Here is an 18,133-nt window from a genome sequence, read left to right as displayed (position 1 = left end):
TATAGTTTTTTAAAAGGAATTTAGAATTTAAAATGAAAGGTTGTTTACAGAGAATTTGAATAAAGCTTTTATGAATGGCACTTTATTTTAAATTATGGTGAAATTTTTCTTAGTTTAATTATTATTTTTTTGAATCTATGCAAAAGTTTTTCAATAAATGAGTTTTTCAGTATTTGAAAATGGTGTAAAATACTAAAATAGTTTTTTGATATTCTTTTATTTTTAGTTTCTAATTTTAATTTTTTAAAGACTATGCTTTTGATGTTGGGTCTTATCTGGGTCTTACACTATGTTCAATCAAAGTGGAAGAAAGATCTTGTATGCATCTTTAGGGTGAATTAATGATCCTTTTAACTATAGCGTGTCAATCCAACTGACCAGCACCTTATATTACCTCCAGAGCAATTCTTCATATTAATGTTTTGTCCTTTATTGTATATAATGATGCATTTTATAATATTGACTAGCTTATGAAATTGTATGATTAACTGCTTTCTATTTTGTTGAGTTAAGTGTAGTAGAATTGTCAATTTAGAAAATCTGGGTGTTTGTTTGGAGTTTACACTTGGGAGCAATCAAAATCTGCAGTAAATAGTTTGCATTAAAAAAAAAAGTGTTGAGTCTGCTTCAATTTAGTGCTCTCGGTTTTTTAAAAATTTTGTGGTTGTGTTGGTTGGCCATGTTTTCTAAATGTGATGCTCCAACACTGTTTTGGAATTGTTCTTTTGTTTCTAATCTGACATAATTTCATTTTTTTTAATGTTTGATTCCAATGTTTGATATATAAAGGTTGAGTGAATGATGAGTACATCAAGAGATCATGTTGAGATTGTAGACAGTGATAATTCTAGCGCCGATGAAGTTGAGATGATTGTAGAGGATGGTCAAGTTGAACAAAACAAGAACATGCCCAAAGAAAGCCATACAATGTCATCTTCATATGTGGAGCCGTATGTGGGGCTAGAGTTTGATGACGTAGAGGATGCACTAAGTTGCTATAAAGCCTTCTCCAGATGAACTGGTTTTAGCATTCGAACAAATCACACTCGGTTGTCAGGCATAGACAAATCATTAATTGGTGTAGAGTATGTGTGTTCAAGAGAAGGATTTCGTCAGAATCATTCTAACCTTAAAGAGATAGCAAGACCCGAGGCTCCGGAAACAAAGTGTGGGTGCAAGGCAATGATGACAATAAAGAAGAATAGAGACAAATGGGTTGTGTCGAAATTTGTACTCCAACATAATCATGAGTTGTTGACACCTAGGAGTACAAGTTTACTTCGTGGGCATAGACGGTTGACACCAGCGCAAAAAAAATTAATAGACACACTAAATGAGTCAGGGATACCAACACGGAAAATAATGTCTGTGTTGAGTAAGGAGTCGGGTGGTGATTATAATGTTGGTTGCATTGCTAAGGACATTCAGAATTATTTGGGCAATCGAAGGAAGCAACTTCTTAATGAGGGAGACGCACAAAAGTTATATGAATACTTTTTGGAAAGCGAACGTAATAATCCAAGGTTTGTATATTCGATCCAAGTTGATGCAGATGGATCGATGGGAAATTGCTTTTGGGCAGATGCGAGATCAAGAGCCGCATATCAATATTTTGGCGATATTGTTACGTTTGACGCTACGTACCTAACAAATCGCTACAAAATGCCATTTGTTCCATTCACTGGAGTTAACCATCATCATCAATCTATCATGTTTGGATGTGCGTTATTGATAAATGAGACAGCTGAGTCTTACACATGGTTATTAAAAACATGGTTAGAAGCGATGCTTGGTCGTGCTCCCTCTACAATAATAACTGATGATGACAAGTCAATGGCTAAGGCCATCGCGAATGTATTGCCCAATACAACTCACAAATTGTGTTTATGGCATATTCTACAAAAATTTCCTGAACATTTAGCCCATGTTTATAATAGATATGCACAATTTAAATATGATTTTAACCGCTGCATTCATGAGACATTAACTATTGAGGAGTTTGAGTTGGAGTGGACTGAAATGTGTTTGAAGTACAAGTTAGAAGAAAATAGTTGGTTGCAAACTATTTATGTTAAGAGAGAAAAGTGGGTGCCTACTTATTTGAGATCAACATTTTGCGCTGGAATGTCTACAACTCAACGAAGTGAGAGTATGAATAAGTTTTGTAAAGACTATGTTCGTTCAAGTACGATGGTAAGTGACTTCGTCCATCAATATGATAAAGCTTTGAATGCCCGTTATTTAAGTGAGAAAGAGAAAGATGTGAAGACAAAAACATCGAGGCCTATTTTGAAAACTTCCACCAGTATTGAAGAGGAAGTGGCCAAGCTCTACACGAGAAAATCCTTTTTGATCTTCCAAGATGAGTTATTTAATAGCCAACGGTTCAAGGCACGCAAAATACGTGAGGAAGATGGACGAAAAATTTATTTAGTGGGCATTAATGGGTATGAAAAACTGACATATGAAGTAGTACTTGGGATGGAGAAAAATGTTGTTTCTTGTACATGTTGTAAATTTGAATTTATTGGCTTCCTATGCCGGCACATCCTACAAGTTTTGACAAAAAAAGATTGTTTGGACCTTGTGCAATCATATGTGTTAGAGAGGTGGACGATCAATGCAAAGAGTCGCATGGTAGATGGGATATGTGTCGATGAGGAGCCATTGGAGACTGTCCCAACTGCATTAGTCTCGAAACATCGTTTGATGAGACAGTTTTATATAGTTGCCGAGATGGGGTCACTATCTATTAAGAAATATGAGCATGCTTGTAAGGGAATAGAGACTATTCATCAAGAGCTTCTCTTGATGAATGAGGATGATGATGGTGGTAACAGGGAGGGACATCCAGTCCAGAGCAAAATAGTCTCAAACTTTTCATTGCAAGATCCTCCAATCATTGTATCTAAAGGAAGGCCCAAATCATTACGACACAAGAACCCAAAGGAAAATGCACCAATGAAGAAGCGACGATGCAGCATTTGTAAACAAGAAGGTCATGTTAGAACCAACTGTCCTTCACATAGGTAATTGCCGACATATTTTATTATGTTTCTAATTATGTCGTATGTTGCTTGTATGACCTTTTAACTTGATAAAATATTTTTTTATAGGAATATGGGCGAGCCAAGTTCAAATATATTACCTTCAAACCTGGCCTCTATGTCAACAACATTTAATATGTACAAATACTAATCTTATCTTATTTATTTTATATTTAAATGTTTGATTTGATCACTTATTGTCACACCTTTGTGAAATTGTTCTTGGTTTGTAGGAATATGCAATTCCCACAAATGTCAGAAAATGAAGAGTATGGAGCATCTTGGAATTTTCAGTACAAGAAGATTAATTATCGGGCAGCTGATTTTTTGTAGCCATTATACAAGTTTTGTAGGCATCATACTTTTGATTTTCTTGTTTTCAGTAGAAAAACTGACCCTAAAATATGTATATGGAGTAAATTGAAACAGGAATCTGATTTGTGCTTTCATTTCTTCCTTTGGAAACTGCTTCTTGTACTTATGTTTCTTCATATCTAAATTTCTGCAAATTTTGGGATTCATTCAGTTTGTAGAGCTTATAAATAGGCTATTGGATTGCTGTAATCTGGATTGTTGTAATTATTTGTAGGCCGGTGCTAGTTTCCACTCTTTTTACTAGCTAGATGTTTTAGTTTTTCCATCGATAGGCTCTAAAATCACATGATGCCATGCATGATGAATATAATAATATTGAAGTTTACGTGTGACTCAAAATATATATACATTAATGTGCTAGATCATGACTTCCTTAGAGAGAAACCGACAAAGAAGCAAGACAAAACATTAGAGTAAAGTGAAAAAATTCGTGAGGCCAATTTGCATACAAAACCTCGTCTCCATTCATCATATAATATTCAAATAGTCTTTTACAAAAACTGATCTTGAAAATAAACACAACTTGTTCCGATAAGTCAAGTACATCTTAATGTAGCATTAAATGATTTACAGAGCACAAATGCTCATAAAATTTACAATTAAGCAATAACGCAATAAATACAATGATCGTCCAATACTTTTTGGATTATCCGACGTCCGCATTTTGGAGGGAATGCCATAATAACATAGAGGTCTTTGTCCCGAGATCACTTCGTCTCTCTTGCCCTCATAGACCGTAAGCTAGATATGGTATCTCCACTACTTTCCATATTGCTGCAAAAAAAAATAAAAATGAAACACTGCATCAAAGATTGCAAAATCAAATAGCTAAAACATCGAGTACCAAAACGGCAATAATAACATTTCACATTTTGCAGTCCTAATGAGTAATCTGGATATATGCTTATCTCATGACATCATGTTGTAATCTGGATTATTGCCAGAAATTATACTTCTACAACTCTCAATTAGTCACAAATTTTATATGAAATAGTTAATCAATTAGTAACTCCATAATTTGTTTGTGCTATTTTGAATTTGGCATTAACATTAGGCTTCAAACCAGACAAGCCTTGCCCGAAACATTCCTAGAGCAAGCCTTGGAGAAATATAATCAGGCCACAAAAAAAAAAAATTAAAATTAGAAACTAAAAATAAAAGAATATAAAAAAACTATTTTAGTATTTAACACCATTTTCAAAGACCTTTCATTTTAAATTCTTTTTAAAAAACTATACAAAATACTGAAACTTTTAGCTGCCTAAAGATGGCTATATACGAGGCAACCATATGAACAATTGGAGGAGGAAGCAATCCATTGCAACCGAAAACAATGGACGAGATTCAACGGCAATATCGCCTACATCGTTGAGAAATGGTAAAAGAAAGAAATCAATGGTGTAGCAGCAATAAGCACAAAAAAATAAAAATAAAACAATTATAAAGGAGTAGAAAACAAACATGAAAGAAGTTTGGCTTCATTAGGCAAGATCCAAATTTTATTTACCTTTCAACATGCAGATATTTTTTTTTGGGGCTTTCGGCTTGGTGGAGTGGAGCACAGATGGGTTCCGTCGCACAGATGGGTTTCGTTGAGAGAGGTGATTTTGTGTTTAGCACCCCAGATTCGGGAGGGAGCGGGAGAGAGAAGGAGAGAGGCGATTTTGTGTTTGGCTGAGAAATGAACTTAGATTCAGGAGGGAGAGGGAGAGAGAAGTGATGTTTGGCCAAGACTCGAAATGAACTGGGAGGGGGAGGGAGAGGGAGAGGGACGGAGATAAGTAATTTTTTTGACAAGATTCAATGCATTTCATTTTATTTTACTCTTCTATGGAATGCCTACGTGGCATATTTCTATTGGCCGGTGTGAATACACGTTTGGCACCCATCCGGTCTGAAGCGCAACTCATTCTTCAATCCACGATTCTACAAAGTGGCTACCTTTTTTTTTAATTATTATCTTCTATGGCCTAGTATTTGAAATCACATAAAGCTATGAACAAGTCGAATAGTTTCATTCATCATCTCATCAAGACTACAGAAGATTCAATCACGGGCGACGAAAGCCCCACATCCGTGGAGAAACTTGCTCCCGAAGCCGAATTTATTCTGTGGGTATACGAAAGAGAGTGTTACGTTTCAAATGAGAAGATGAAGATGAGAAGAATATAAGAAGAAAATGCAAAGGAGAATATGAGAAGAAGAAGATGAGAGTTATCGAATTTGAACGAAACGCATCGTTTCACTTTTACAATTTATGCTGAGTGAGTTCCATTCTATAATTTATGCTAGAAATCAAATGGGAGTAATGAGAAAAAAGTGAGAAGATGAAGATGAGAAGAAGATGCACAGTAGATGCAAAGAAGAAGTGAGACGAAAAAAATGAGTTTGCACGAAGAACCTGATCTTCGTGTTCTCTGTGGGAAAGGAAAGCTTTCTCCTAAAGATGTGCTCCTTCAGTCCTTTGTTTCGTCTTTATGTTTGAATCAAATCGTAGTGATTTTGGGTATAAACGAAACATCCCGTTTCATTTTGTACACATGGATGGCCGTGTACGCCAGGTTCTCCAACCCCGGGTGCAAGTAGCTTTTTTCTCTCAACAAACATTGCTTTACAATAAGGAAAATTTTGAATGCAACTGGGACCAATCATGCATCAACCATCCATCTGGATTAAAATAGTTCGTTTTATTTAAATGAAATAGTTGGTCGAGTTTGTTTTCAGAGATGAGATGAGATGAGATGTTTTTAGATATATGTGAATAGTATTGAGATATGTTGAGTATAGATGAGATAAGATGAAGTACTGTGTGTTTGTTTATAGAGATAAAATGAGATTAGTTTGACTTTTTTCTAAGCATTTATACTGGTGGGACCCACAAATAATTATATTAACTTTTTATAGTAAGTAATTCCAGAAAACCGTTGAAGCCCGCACTTGAACAGTAAAAACCAATTTCATCAACATTTTTGGCATTTTCCTGGGCGTTTATGTGAAATGTTTTGCCTCTTTTTTTTTTCTTAATTCCTTTATTTACCAATTATGTATAATTATTTTTTATTTTTATCAAATATTTTGTTGAGACATTAGAAATATTCGTTAAAAAAAAAAAACACAACCTCATTTACAAAATATATTCATAAACTTTGAAGGAAAAATAAATAATTAAATATATTCCTATTGTGTGTCGTTGGGCCAGTGGGGTCCAGTGGAGAGAGATGAGAGAAATGTCTTTTTCTGTCAGTGGTTTCAAAAGCGAGATGAATAGTTTTGAAGTAAGATGAAAACCGAGTGAGATGAAAATATTATGAGGGTTTGTTTTCAAAGGGTATCTTACCGTACGAAAATTTAGAATAGTTTTTAAAGTTTTGTCCTTGAAAGACGAGACCTAAATGAAAGGAAAGTGGGATTTACGGAGAAGGAAGGGATTTTAGTGAAACAAAACATTTTGAGGGTGGTGAAACAATGTGTTTCATTTGACGACATCTTCCTTCTCTTCGCATCTCTTCTCTTTGTTCGTTCTCTCTCTCTCTCTCTCCATTCTCCCCGTCATCTTGTTCTCTCCTTCATCCTCCTCAATTCTCTTCTCTTCTCCCCATCGACGGATATCCCACTCACTATTTTTTGTTCTAAACCCTAACCCTAAACCGAGGAGCTCTTCTTCTTTCGTTTAACTCTCATTAAAGCTTCTGAACCCTAACCCCAAGCCGAGGGCCTCTTCTTCTTTCGTTTAACCCCCATTAAAGCTTTCAAACCCAAACCCTAACCCTAACCTCTTGCAAATCCCTCTTCTTTGTGATTTGTCATCAAGGCCAACGTTTATTTGCTCTCTTCTCGCTCTCTCTCTCTATGTTTTTCAATAAATTTAGGTTGATTAAGTTTGTGTTGCACATATATTTTGATTTTGTTGTTTTCAAAAGTTAGGTTTTGTATTTAGGTTTTTGATCTGGTATGTAAAACTTAGGCTTTTAATTTCTAATTTTGAGATGAATACCAGATTACGAAGTTCTATTGTCTTGGTAGGTATGAGGTTTGTGTTTCTTATTTATTGAAAAAAAATAAAGATTGTTTATCAATTTCATTTATTTGTCTGGGTGATTTCTTGATTTTTAACATTCACTTGAGCATCTTGATATCCTCTTCCCTCACTCTATTTTATTTATATGTTAGTGATGTGAAAGCTTACATATTTTGTTTGAGTAGAGAAATATACCAAGAGCTTTTGATATGGTGTGCCAAAATAACTTTGGCAATCCGATGTAATAATTTATAGGCTTTCTATAATTTTATAGAACTAGATTGTATATAGAACTGGATGACCTATTTTTGAATTGGACATAGAACGGAAGGGTCTTTTTTTTATAATTAAAATCAATTAGAAAATAATGGATTGCTGCAAATTTTTAGGCTACAATTTTGTGTTGTTTAAAGATTTAGGCCTCGTTTGGATTTGAAGATGAGTTATGAATAGTAGTGAGATGAGTTGTGAATAGTAATGAAATTTATGAGTTAAAGTTGATGAATAGTAGTGAATAGTAGTGAAATGAGATGAGTTAAAATGAGTTGTGAATCCAAACCGGGCTTTAAATGATAAAAATTTTCAGGGTAATATGCATCGAGGATCTCTAGTCTTTGTTTGTTTTACATAAGTTTGGTGATAGGTAAGGAAATTTTGGAATTTTCTAATAACCAGCCCATTACACATCCTTAAAAGCATTGATTTTTCTCTTGTTTTCCTATCTTGATATTTGAAACGTCTTGTGGTTTTTTTAAAAAATAAAACATTATGAGTTTCTTGAGCTAACACATCTGACATATGCTTTCGTATTCTTTGTTTTTTATGTAATATTTTTTTGATATCTCAGACCCTTGGTTTTGTGTTATTGGGTGGTGTTCAAGTTCATGCTTTGAACGTGACTGGATTGGTTATCAACACTGTTGGTGGTGTGTGGTATTCATATGTGTGCATTTGAGTGGATTGGTTTTTCTCATTATAGTTAATAAAGCTTAAACACAATTGTCGTTTGTTTGTTTATAATCAGGGGCTATCACACTGCAACTATTTCAAATGGACAGATAACAATAAGGAAAGAGAAAAAGAATTTGTAAAAATAGAAATTGAGTTGCTAAGGAAGGAAAAAGAGCTTTGAAAAAGAGAATAAGAGATTGCAAAGAAGGAGTTGGGAGTCCAAACCATGTCGATATTTAAAAGCAACAAGCAGACATCCAACGTGAACTCACACTTCTTCGTATCTATTGGGTCATTTTGATATTAATTTCATTGTACTTGATACGATCACAATGAATACCCCCTAAACATGAACTTTGTAATCTCAACCAACCTATTGCTCACTTTGTTCTAATGGAGGTAGTCATGTATATTTTGATTTGTTGGATGGGAGAAACACCTTTGCAACCGCTATGCATAGCAACTCGGGCATTGGATGAGGATTCTTGTTTTTTTTTTTTTAATTTATTGTAGTTATCAAATCTATAAAAGTAGGTTTATTTAAATACGAACTATTGTTTTCAAATTTAATTAAATGAATTTATCACGTCCACATCCTAATCATTTGTATCTAACACTCTCTTAACATACTCACTCACTTTTCTATTGAAGCAAAAGAACCTCGACTTCTATGGACTTAGGACTTGATTGTAAGAATTGTGAACAATCAACACTTTCAACACACCTTCAATGAATGTAGCATTTATCATTGCCTTGTAGTTTGTCTTTAATGTCTTTGGTGTCGAATTAATATTCAAAATACCTGGGTTACTGGATTTGTTGATGGATTTGTGCTAAGAGGTGTTGACATATATGTATAAAATGGTCCTGGCATCACCTAAGATGTCAACCATGTCATGATAATGAACAAAAAACTAAATTTAATTAATATTTTAAATACCTAAGTTGATGGGTTTGTTGATGGATTTGTAGTAGAAGGTGTTATAGGAGATGTGTGCTATTTCCCTTTCCCCATTGAGATAATATTTATCAATATTTTAGAACAAGAAAAATCATCTACAGAAGTTGACTTCAACTTCTTCACTATGCAATATGAAGTTGAGTGATGAACTCCAACATTTAATGGATTTCCCTTGTGGGTGAAGAAATAAAAAATAAATAAGATCTGTGCTAAGCAAGTCATTTCTAGTTCTATGGCATTGAACTGATCAGCAACAGTTATTAGTGGTGGCTATATTATTAGTTTGGGTGTTTGAAAGCTCTCGACACCATAGATTTTATAATAAGGATATTTGATCCCACTTTTGACTCATATATGTAAGATTAATGTACTTAATTAGGTAACATGTCTAGAGTCTAGATGTGCCAAGATTGTTTTTAAAAAAAATCCTAGCTTATTATTGAGCAAACTAACCAAATCCAAGAAGCTGTTAAAATACGCGATTACTTTTTGTGAAACTCGATATAGAAATATAAGAAGCAGTTAAAACATTAATATTTATAACATTAATTGATATATATATATATATATATATATATAAATGATGCGTTGATCATGGTGTTAATAAACAAACTTATAAATAGATTTTAGCCAAGAAAGAAGAGATTATTTGGTTACAAGCTAGAAATCTTGAAAATATCCTTACCTAATAGAATGATATCCATCAATAATATATGATCTCAACATATTTATGGCCAAGGACACATGTTAGAGATTAATTATATGCATGATGCATAATATTTATCCAAAATGTAGTAGTTCTGAAAGAGGAATAAGCTAGTTAAATACTTACCACTAGAAGTAGCAAAGAAAATTATTGGAGCATGCAAGGCGGGAGAGAAAAGTCATAAATATAGAGGCCATACATACGAGGATCCACTTCCAACATGAACCCAAATTGGGGTTGATTTTTTCCCATTAATACAAATAGAAATACAGAGCTAACTTCCCAGAAAATCATCACCTCTTTTCCCAGTTGCCCATTTCCGGTTAAAAAGGTTAGAGACTTCCCATTAAAGTAGATTTGGCAGGATTTAGAATAAACTGATCAGTGGAGGGAAATGAAAGCACCTACTACAGACGACGCCAATGAGTTCACTTGATGGCGGAGCTGTGGAGGAGTGCAGCCAACCTGAATGATCTGAAGCTTAAGAGATGGGTAGTGCGTGCGGAGGAAATTCGCCAATCTGTAGTGGAGGGAGGAACGAGAGAGCACCACCCACAAACGACAAATCTTGAGGTGCAAAAATAAGATTTGGGGGAGGGGAGACGGACGAATGGGAGATGAAGAGGATCTGAGAAGAGAAGATGAGGGGAGACGAAGATGAGATTCGCATTTTCCTTTTCTTTTTTATTTTTTTTTTTAAATAAAAATCACTCTAATAGCAACAGGCAACCTAGGCTTGGTATGCAGATTCATCCGCTAACTTGTATGTATCTAGACGAACTGTTACAATAAATACAGTGTAAAAGTAAAAAAATAGATAGAGTTTTAGGATTAAAAAATTGGTCCCCACCCATTCTCCGCAAAAAGAATGTTGTCTTAAATGACGATTTATTACAGTTCCCTATGCAAACTGTGTTGTCATTGTTGGAGGCCATGATTGTTGGTAGTACACTGCAATTTGTTTGCCTAAGATGATATTTGAAGAGATTGATTTCATCAAGTTCAAAATCTTTGATTAGGGAAAGCAAAAAGATAATGGGATAAACGGCATCGACTGACCCAAACTATCGATTGGCCAAATTTCTTTGCACCCGCCTATGATAGCACATGAAGTTCATGTGCCGATGATAGTGAGATGAGATGGGTAAGATTTAATAGATTTTAGGATGATGAAACTATTGGTACGGTGCATGTAGCTATTGGAGGCGTTTCGACGCGACGGCATGGTGGCCACATGCGGGCCAAGCCTGCGCGTGAAAGTCATATGTTGAGACTTTCACCACAATTCCACATTGTTCCAGTAGAGCAATAGCTAAGGAGTTGCATGGGGAGGCACGTGTAGACAACTAATTGTCGGAAAGCGATAGTTAGGCCTAGACTAAACAAGTGGAAAGAAAAAGTTAAAAAAATTAATAGAAAAACCTATAAATAAGGCAGTGCCAAAAATGAAACAGAGAGTATAAGAGTCAAGACTCCATCCTCCTCTCCCGTAGAACTGGAAGAGAGAGACGATGAGGGAACTTTGTGATAAATTCTAAATCTAAACATGTAATCTTGAAGCAAAATGAACAATGAAAGAGAGTAAAGTAGAGTCGTGCGTAGCTTTACTTCTGTATTATAAAACTGAGTTGTGTACAACTGTTTACATCAACCTATTTATACAAGAGAAGCTGAATGTAACTAAGTAACTAACTATTACATTAGCCAATAACATTGAGCCACATCATCATTATCTTAGAATGAAAAATTAATCATGTATTCTAAGAGTCCCCCTCAAGATGGAGAATGGATTTCTAAAATTCCCATATTGGACAACAAGCAAAGAAATTGGTTATAGCTAAGGGGTTTAGTAAAAATGTCACTTAATTGATGAGTAGAAGCAACATGTAGTGATTTGATGATGTTGGCCAGCATTTTCTCTCTTTCAATGTGGCAATCTATTTCGATGTGTTTTGTTCTTTCATGGAACACATGGTTTGTTGAAATGTGTAAGGCAGCTTTATTATCACAAAATAGCAGAGCATATTGGTGATGATCAATCTGAATATCTTTCATTAAGGCAAGCAGCTATGTCAATTCACAAGTGGTGGATGTCATGGCTCTATATTCAGCTTTGACTAAGGATCTTGACATAGTTTGTTACTTTTTAGATTTCCAAGATATGAGTGAATTACTAAGGAAAACACAAAAGCCTTTTATTGATTTTCTAGAGTCCACACACCGTGCCTAATCAGAGTCACAAAAAGCCTTGAGATGTAAATCAGATTGTGCTGAAAAAAATAACCCTTGTGCTGGTGTTCCCTTCAAATATCTAAGGACTTTATGAGCTGCATCTAAGTGAGGTTGTCGTGCTTTATCCATGTATTGGCTAAGAACTTGAACTGCATAAGTCAAGTTTGGCCAAGAAATGGTAAGATATATCAACCTACCAATTAAGCTTTGATAGCTGGAAGCATCTTCAATTAAATCACATTCAAATGAAGATAATTTGATGTTTTGTTCCATGGGAAACTGGACAGGTTTTGCAGCTAGTAAACCTGAGCCTTGTAGGATGTCCAATGAGTATTTTCTTTGACACAAAGTGATCCCTTTGTCAGATCTAGCCACTTCTAGACCCAAGAAGTATTTCAATACCCCCAAATCTTTAATTTTGAATCTGTCATCTAAGAATGACTTCAAGGCAGTGATTGAATCCATGGTATTGCTTGCTAGTATTATTTCATCTATATAAACTAACAAAGCAATGAAAGAAGAATCGATGGTTTTGATGAAAAGTGAATGATCAAAATTGGACTTAGTGAATCCATATTCAATAATAGCAGAGGAAAGTTTGGAAAACCATTAGCGTGAGGCTTGTTTCAATCCATAAAGTGACTTTGTAAGCCTGCAAACCTTAGAATCTCCTTGTTTTGCAAATCCTGGTGGTACATCCATGTAGACTTCTTCATTGAGGTTACCATGCAAAAAAAACATTATTTACATCTAATTGATGTAAATACCAGTTTTTAACAGCAGCCAAAGCTAGCAAACACCTCAATGTGGTCAGCTTTGCAACAAGAAAAAAAGTTTTCTGGAAATCTAATCCTTCAACTCGTGTATATCCCTTTGCCACCAATCAGGCTTTATACCTCTCAATGCTTCCATTTGCCTTGTATGTTATATGATAGATTCACTTACAGCCTATAGGTTTCTTTCCTACAGGTAAGGAAGTGAGAGTCCAAGTTTTATTCTGTTCAAGAGCTTTGATTTCAGCATTCATGGCTTCTTTCCATTCAGTTATTTTTATGGCTTGAGAGAATAACTTTGGTTCAGAGTGGGAAGATATTGACAATGTAAAACATCTATGAGAAGGTGAAAGTTTATGATAAGAAACAAAATTAGAGATGGGATAACATGTACCTTGAGAAATTTCTACCATGAAATCTAATTGAGAAGACTGAAGAAAAGCATGGTTATTGTCTGACAAAGCAAGTTGACAATGATAGTCTTGCAAATAACTGGGTTCTCTTCTTTGTCTAATGGACTGTCTTAGAGGAATTTGATTGGAAGAAGTAGGAGTAGGAGGTGGAAATGAAGAAGAATTGTTTGAATCAGAATTAGAAGTATTAGAAGGAAGAGATGATGAATCTGTAAACAGAAAACTATTTGCAACAGGTGGAATTGATGCTTCAAAAATGATATTAGGTAAGACTAAAAAAGGATCAATATTAGACGGATTTGAATTTATAGATGAAAAAGGAAAAATAGATTCATGAAATATCACATCATGAGATAAAAATGTTGTATGAGATTCAAGATCATACAACTTGTAGCCTTTCACAGCATAAGGATATCTTATGAAAATAGACTTTTTGGCTTGAGGATTAAATTTAAATCTGTTTTAAGAAAGAATGGATACAAAACACAAACATCTTAATACTCTTAGATGAGTATAAGAAGGAGGAGAAGAATGAAGGACTTCATATGGTAATTTGTTAGCTAATAAAGGTGTAGGAGTTAAGTTGATTAAATGTGTTGCTGTTTATGCAGTCACCCCAAAACTTTAATGGTAATGAGGCTTGAAATCTAAGAGATCTAGCAACATTCAGCAAATGCTGATGTTTTCTTTCAACCACACCATTTTGTTGTGGTTTTTCAACACAACTCATTTGATGAATTACACATTTAGGTAGATAACACTCAAGCATATTGAATTCAGCCCCATTGTTAGTCCGAATGCATTTAATCTTGAGATTGAATTGATTTTCAACAAGACAAAAGAATGATTGCAAGTATTGTCTAGTTTGAGATTTGTGCTTCATAAGATACACCCAAGTGCACTTAGAGAAGTCATCCACAATTGTTAGAAAGAATTTGGAACCATCTAAAGAATTAACTGAAAAGGGTCCTCATATATCACAATGCACAAGATGAAATGGAATCAAAGAAGTGTTATTACTGAGTTCAAATGGGAGACATTTCTGTTTTGCTAATGGACAAATAGTCCATGGAGAAGAATTGGAGATTTTAATATCTAGTACAAATTTATTTAGATTTTGTAACCTACACAAAGAAAGGTGGCCTAATCTGTAATGCCAAAGGTCGAATTCTTTCTTGATTGAAAGAGCAATAGATGATGAACCAACCGAGTGTTTTTGCAAGAGATGATATAGACCAAATTTTTCTTCACCCACTCCAAACGTTTTTCATGTAGATAGGCCCTGTATAAAACAGAATTTGGAAATTAAAACAAGACAACAATGAGTATCTTTGGTCAATTTACTTGCTGATATAAAGTTAAATGAAAAAGAAGGCACACAAAGAACATTGTGTAATACCAAGTCTTAGGACAGAGATACAGTTGTTATATGAGTAACTGAAACAAGAGTGTTATTTGGCAATTTAACAGATGAAGAAACATAAGAATTAATTGAAGAAAAGAAACTGGTAGAGCAAACCATGTGGTCTGTGGCACCAATGTCATTAATCCAAGGAATGTGTGGAGAATTAACAGAGGCAGAGATAGAAAGAATAGAAGAAATTTTACCTGAAATTTTTTCAGAATATTTGGCATTTGGCGTTGGAAGAATACTATATGAGTTAGGTATTTCTGCAGCCAAATTGGAGACTTGGTTTACTGATGAGTTAGGACCATTTGATTTGGGAGAGTGATTGATTAAAGCAAGAATTTGCTGACATTTTGTGTTAATGATAACTGTGGAATCTCGTTACTTTCCTAAACTGTAGAAGAGGATACTTGATTTGCTGAGTGAACATTGGATTTCTTGGATTTAAATCCTGGTGGAAAGTCATGGATTTTGTAACATTTGTCCGAGGTGTGACCCGTATATCCACAATGACTGCATATAGGTCTATCTTTCCAAAATCCAAATTGTTTGTTGAATGTGTTAACATTCTTTGTGTTCTTAGTTGTCATAGCAGCAATTAAGTTAAAGCTCGGTGCAGAATTCATCTTTATTTCTCTCTATTTTTCCTCTTGTAAAAACAAGGGAAAAAACTTGATTCTTGGATGGTAAATGATCCAACAATAGAATATTTCCTCTTATACTAGTGAATGAATCATTTAATCCCATCAAGAATTGCAAAATATACTCTTCTTGCTGAAATTCCAAAATTTGTTTCACTATTCCACATGTGCATTGTGGCAATTGGTGATAATTGGCTAATTCGTCCCAATATACTTTTAATTGAGTAAATTAATCACTAACCGATTTTTGCTCTTGAGTTAAGGAACTGACGGCTTTCTTTAATTTGAAAATTCGAAGTTGATTCCCTTGCGAAAATCTTTCTTGTAAATCCTTCCAAACATCTGCCGCTACATCGATACACGGAATGCTCGAGGCTATATTCTTGGTGACCGAATTGAGTAACCAAGATAATACCATATCATTACACCTTTTCCATGCTGAGACCTTCGGATCTGAAGTATTTGCAGGTTTCTTTAGGGTTCCATTAACAAAGCCCATCTTGTTCTTTGTACTGAGTGCTTTGGACATATCTCTCACCCATGTATGATAATTGTCACCATTTAGCTGCTGTGATACTAACATCAAACTTGGATTTTCTCCATGATGCAAATAGTAAGAATCCTCGATCGGGTTTGGTGGAGTTGAATTCCATGGAATTGAACTGTGAGGTGGAGGCAAATCTGTATCTATCATCTTGAATGAATTGTGAAATTGATTCAATGAATCCACGTAGAATCAGATTAATCAAAGAAAATCATCTAATACCATGATAAATTCTGAATCTAAACATGGAATCTTGAAGCAAAATGAACAATGAAATAGAGTAAAGCAGAGTCGTGCGTAGCTCTGCTTCTGTATTATAAAACTGAGTTGTATACAGCTGTTTACATCAACCAATTTATACAAGAGAAGCTAAATGTAACTAAGTAACTAACTATTACATCAGTCAATAACATTGAGCCACATCATCATTATCTTATAATGAAAAATAAATCATATTCTTAGGTCCCGTTTGTTTTCAAAGATGAGATAAGATTTTTTAAGATATGTGTGAATAATATTGAGATATGTTGAATATAGATAAGATAAGATGAGATAACATAAAATGTGTTTGTTTATAGAGATGAGATGGGATTAGTTTGACTCTTTAAAGAGAAGTAGGACTTTGTTTCATTCATTCTCTCTGGTCTTTGTTCGGGAAATCCAACGCTGAATATCATTAAGTTTATTCATTATCTTGAATTATATTATTTTAAATCATTTCTTGTTGGAAATTTTTAATTTATTATTTTGTTTTACTTGTTTGAGGTATTTGTTAGGGGCCATTCCCCCACTGTTTATACTATTCATTAGTTTAACCTAATCATTATCAAACCTAGAAAATAAAAACAAATAAAGTCAAATGGTAGAAAAATGGATCAATTTTTTGTAATAGTTCATAAATTGTATTCAAAAACATAAAAACAGTTGAAATTGTATGCCAAATAAATAGAAACTAAAAATAAAAATCATGGAGGATAATTGTTTAAATATTATAACCATATGAATATCAAGATTTAATAAGATCAGCCTTTTTAATGAGATAGCCAATGTTGAAAAGGTAGTCATAGGCTTGCCACAATATGCCAAGCCCCTTTCAAATAGTCTCCCTTAAGGTCCTCAAGGCCTACCATAAAATCTCCATGTCGTATAAACAGATTGGGCTTTCAATTCAATCATTCAATCGTGGAAATATAGCAAAAAAGTTGTTTTCTTTATTATAATTGTTAAAAAATATAGCAAAAAAATTGTTTTGAAATTAAAAATTATGAATTTTGAGAGTATATAAGAATATCTTGTTACCCAAAGAAAGCCCAAGGCCAACTGTCCTTTGTCGTCAGTGTATATATATACAATTCTGCTACGTACAACTAACAGTAGGGAACCACCGGGTACTCGGTTGATATATTATAAAAAAATCAAACTCAAAACCAGAAGTCGAGCAATCTAATGATACTGAAAAAGAAAGCAAAAATGAAATGCAGAAAAATAAGTGTCCCATCTCTCCTCGCAACCCAGCACAGTCGAGCACACCTCTTGTCGGATTTTCTTAAGCCAAAAATGTGCGCTCCCACCCAGTGAACAAAGGAGGGATCACCTCTCCTAAGTGTCCCATCTCTCCTCGCCACCTAGCGCGGTCGAGTACATCTCCCACTAGGTTTCCTAAGTTTGCCCTCGCACCCGACGAACAAAAGAGGGAATATCTTTCTTACGTGTCCCATCTCTCTTCGCCACCCAATGTGGTTGAGCACATCTTTCGCCAGGTTTCCGTAAGCCGAAACTCCATGCTCGTACCCGGCTAACAAAAAAGGGAACACCTCTCCTAAGTTTCTCATCTCTCCCCGCCACCCAAAGCGGTCGAGTACATCTCTCGCATAGTTTCTTTAAGTCAAGGATTCTCGCTCGCACCCAATGAACAAGTGAGGGAACACCTCTCTTAAGTGTCCCATCTCTCCTCTCCATTCAGCACGGTCGAGCACATCTCTCATTAGATTTCCTTTAGCCGAAACTCTACGCTTACACCCAGTGAACAAATGAGGGAATACCTTTCCTAAGTGTCCCATCTCT

The 18,133-nt window shown here is 34.7% G+C and overlaps 1 protein-coding gene across 1 annotated transcript; it reads left to right on the top strand.

Annotated features, from left to right (window-relative positions):
* Positions 1-1,362: 1,362 nt before the first annotated feature.
* On the top strand, positions 1,363-3,380 carry LOC118347687 (protein FAR1-RELATED SEQUENCE 5-like). Its single transcript, XM_035687711.1, has 2 exons — positions 1,363-3,029; positions 3,281-3,380. Exons 1-2 carry the CDS (start codon positions 1,363-1,365, stop codon positions 3,378-3,380), a joined length of 1,767 nt encoding a protein of 588 aa, XP_035543604.1.
* The last annotated feature ends 14,753 nt before the right edge of the window (positions 3,381-18,133 follow it).

This window comes from Juglans regia, chromosome 2 (assembly GCF_001411555.2).
Source record: "Juglans regia cultivar Chandler chromosome 2, Walnut 2.0, whole genome shotgun sequence".
Classification (NCBI taxonomy): domain Eukaryota; kingdom Viridiplantae; phylum Streptophyta; class Magnoliopsida; order Fagales; family Juglandaceae; genus Juglans; species Juglans regia.
Note: the sequence above shows the minus strand (reverse complement) of the source record. Positions and strands in the feature narration are given on the sequence as shown.

Excerpts from the sequence above, each read along its gene's own strand:
- LOC118347687 (XM_035687711.1), top strand. The coding sequence starts at position 1,363 with ATGTCTGTGTTGAGTAAGGAGTCGGGTGGTGATTATAATGTTGGTTGC. Across the intron at positions 3,030-3,280 it reads ACCAACTGTCCTTCACATAG|GAATATGCAATTCCCACAAA; the intron begins GTAATTGCCGAC and ends CTTGGTTTGTAG.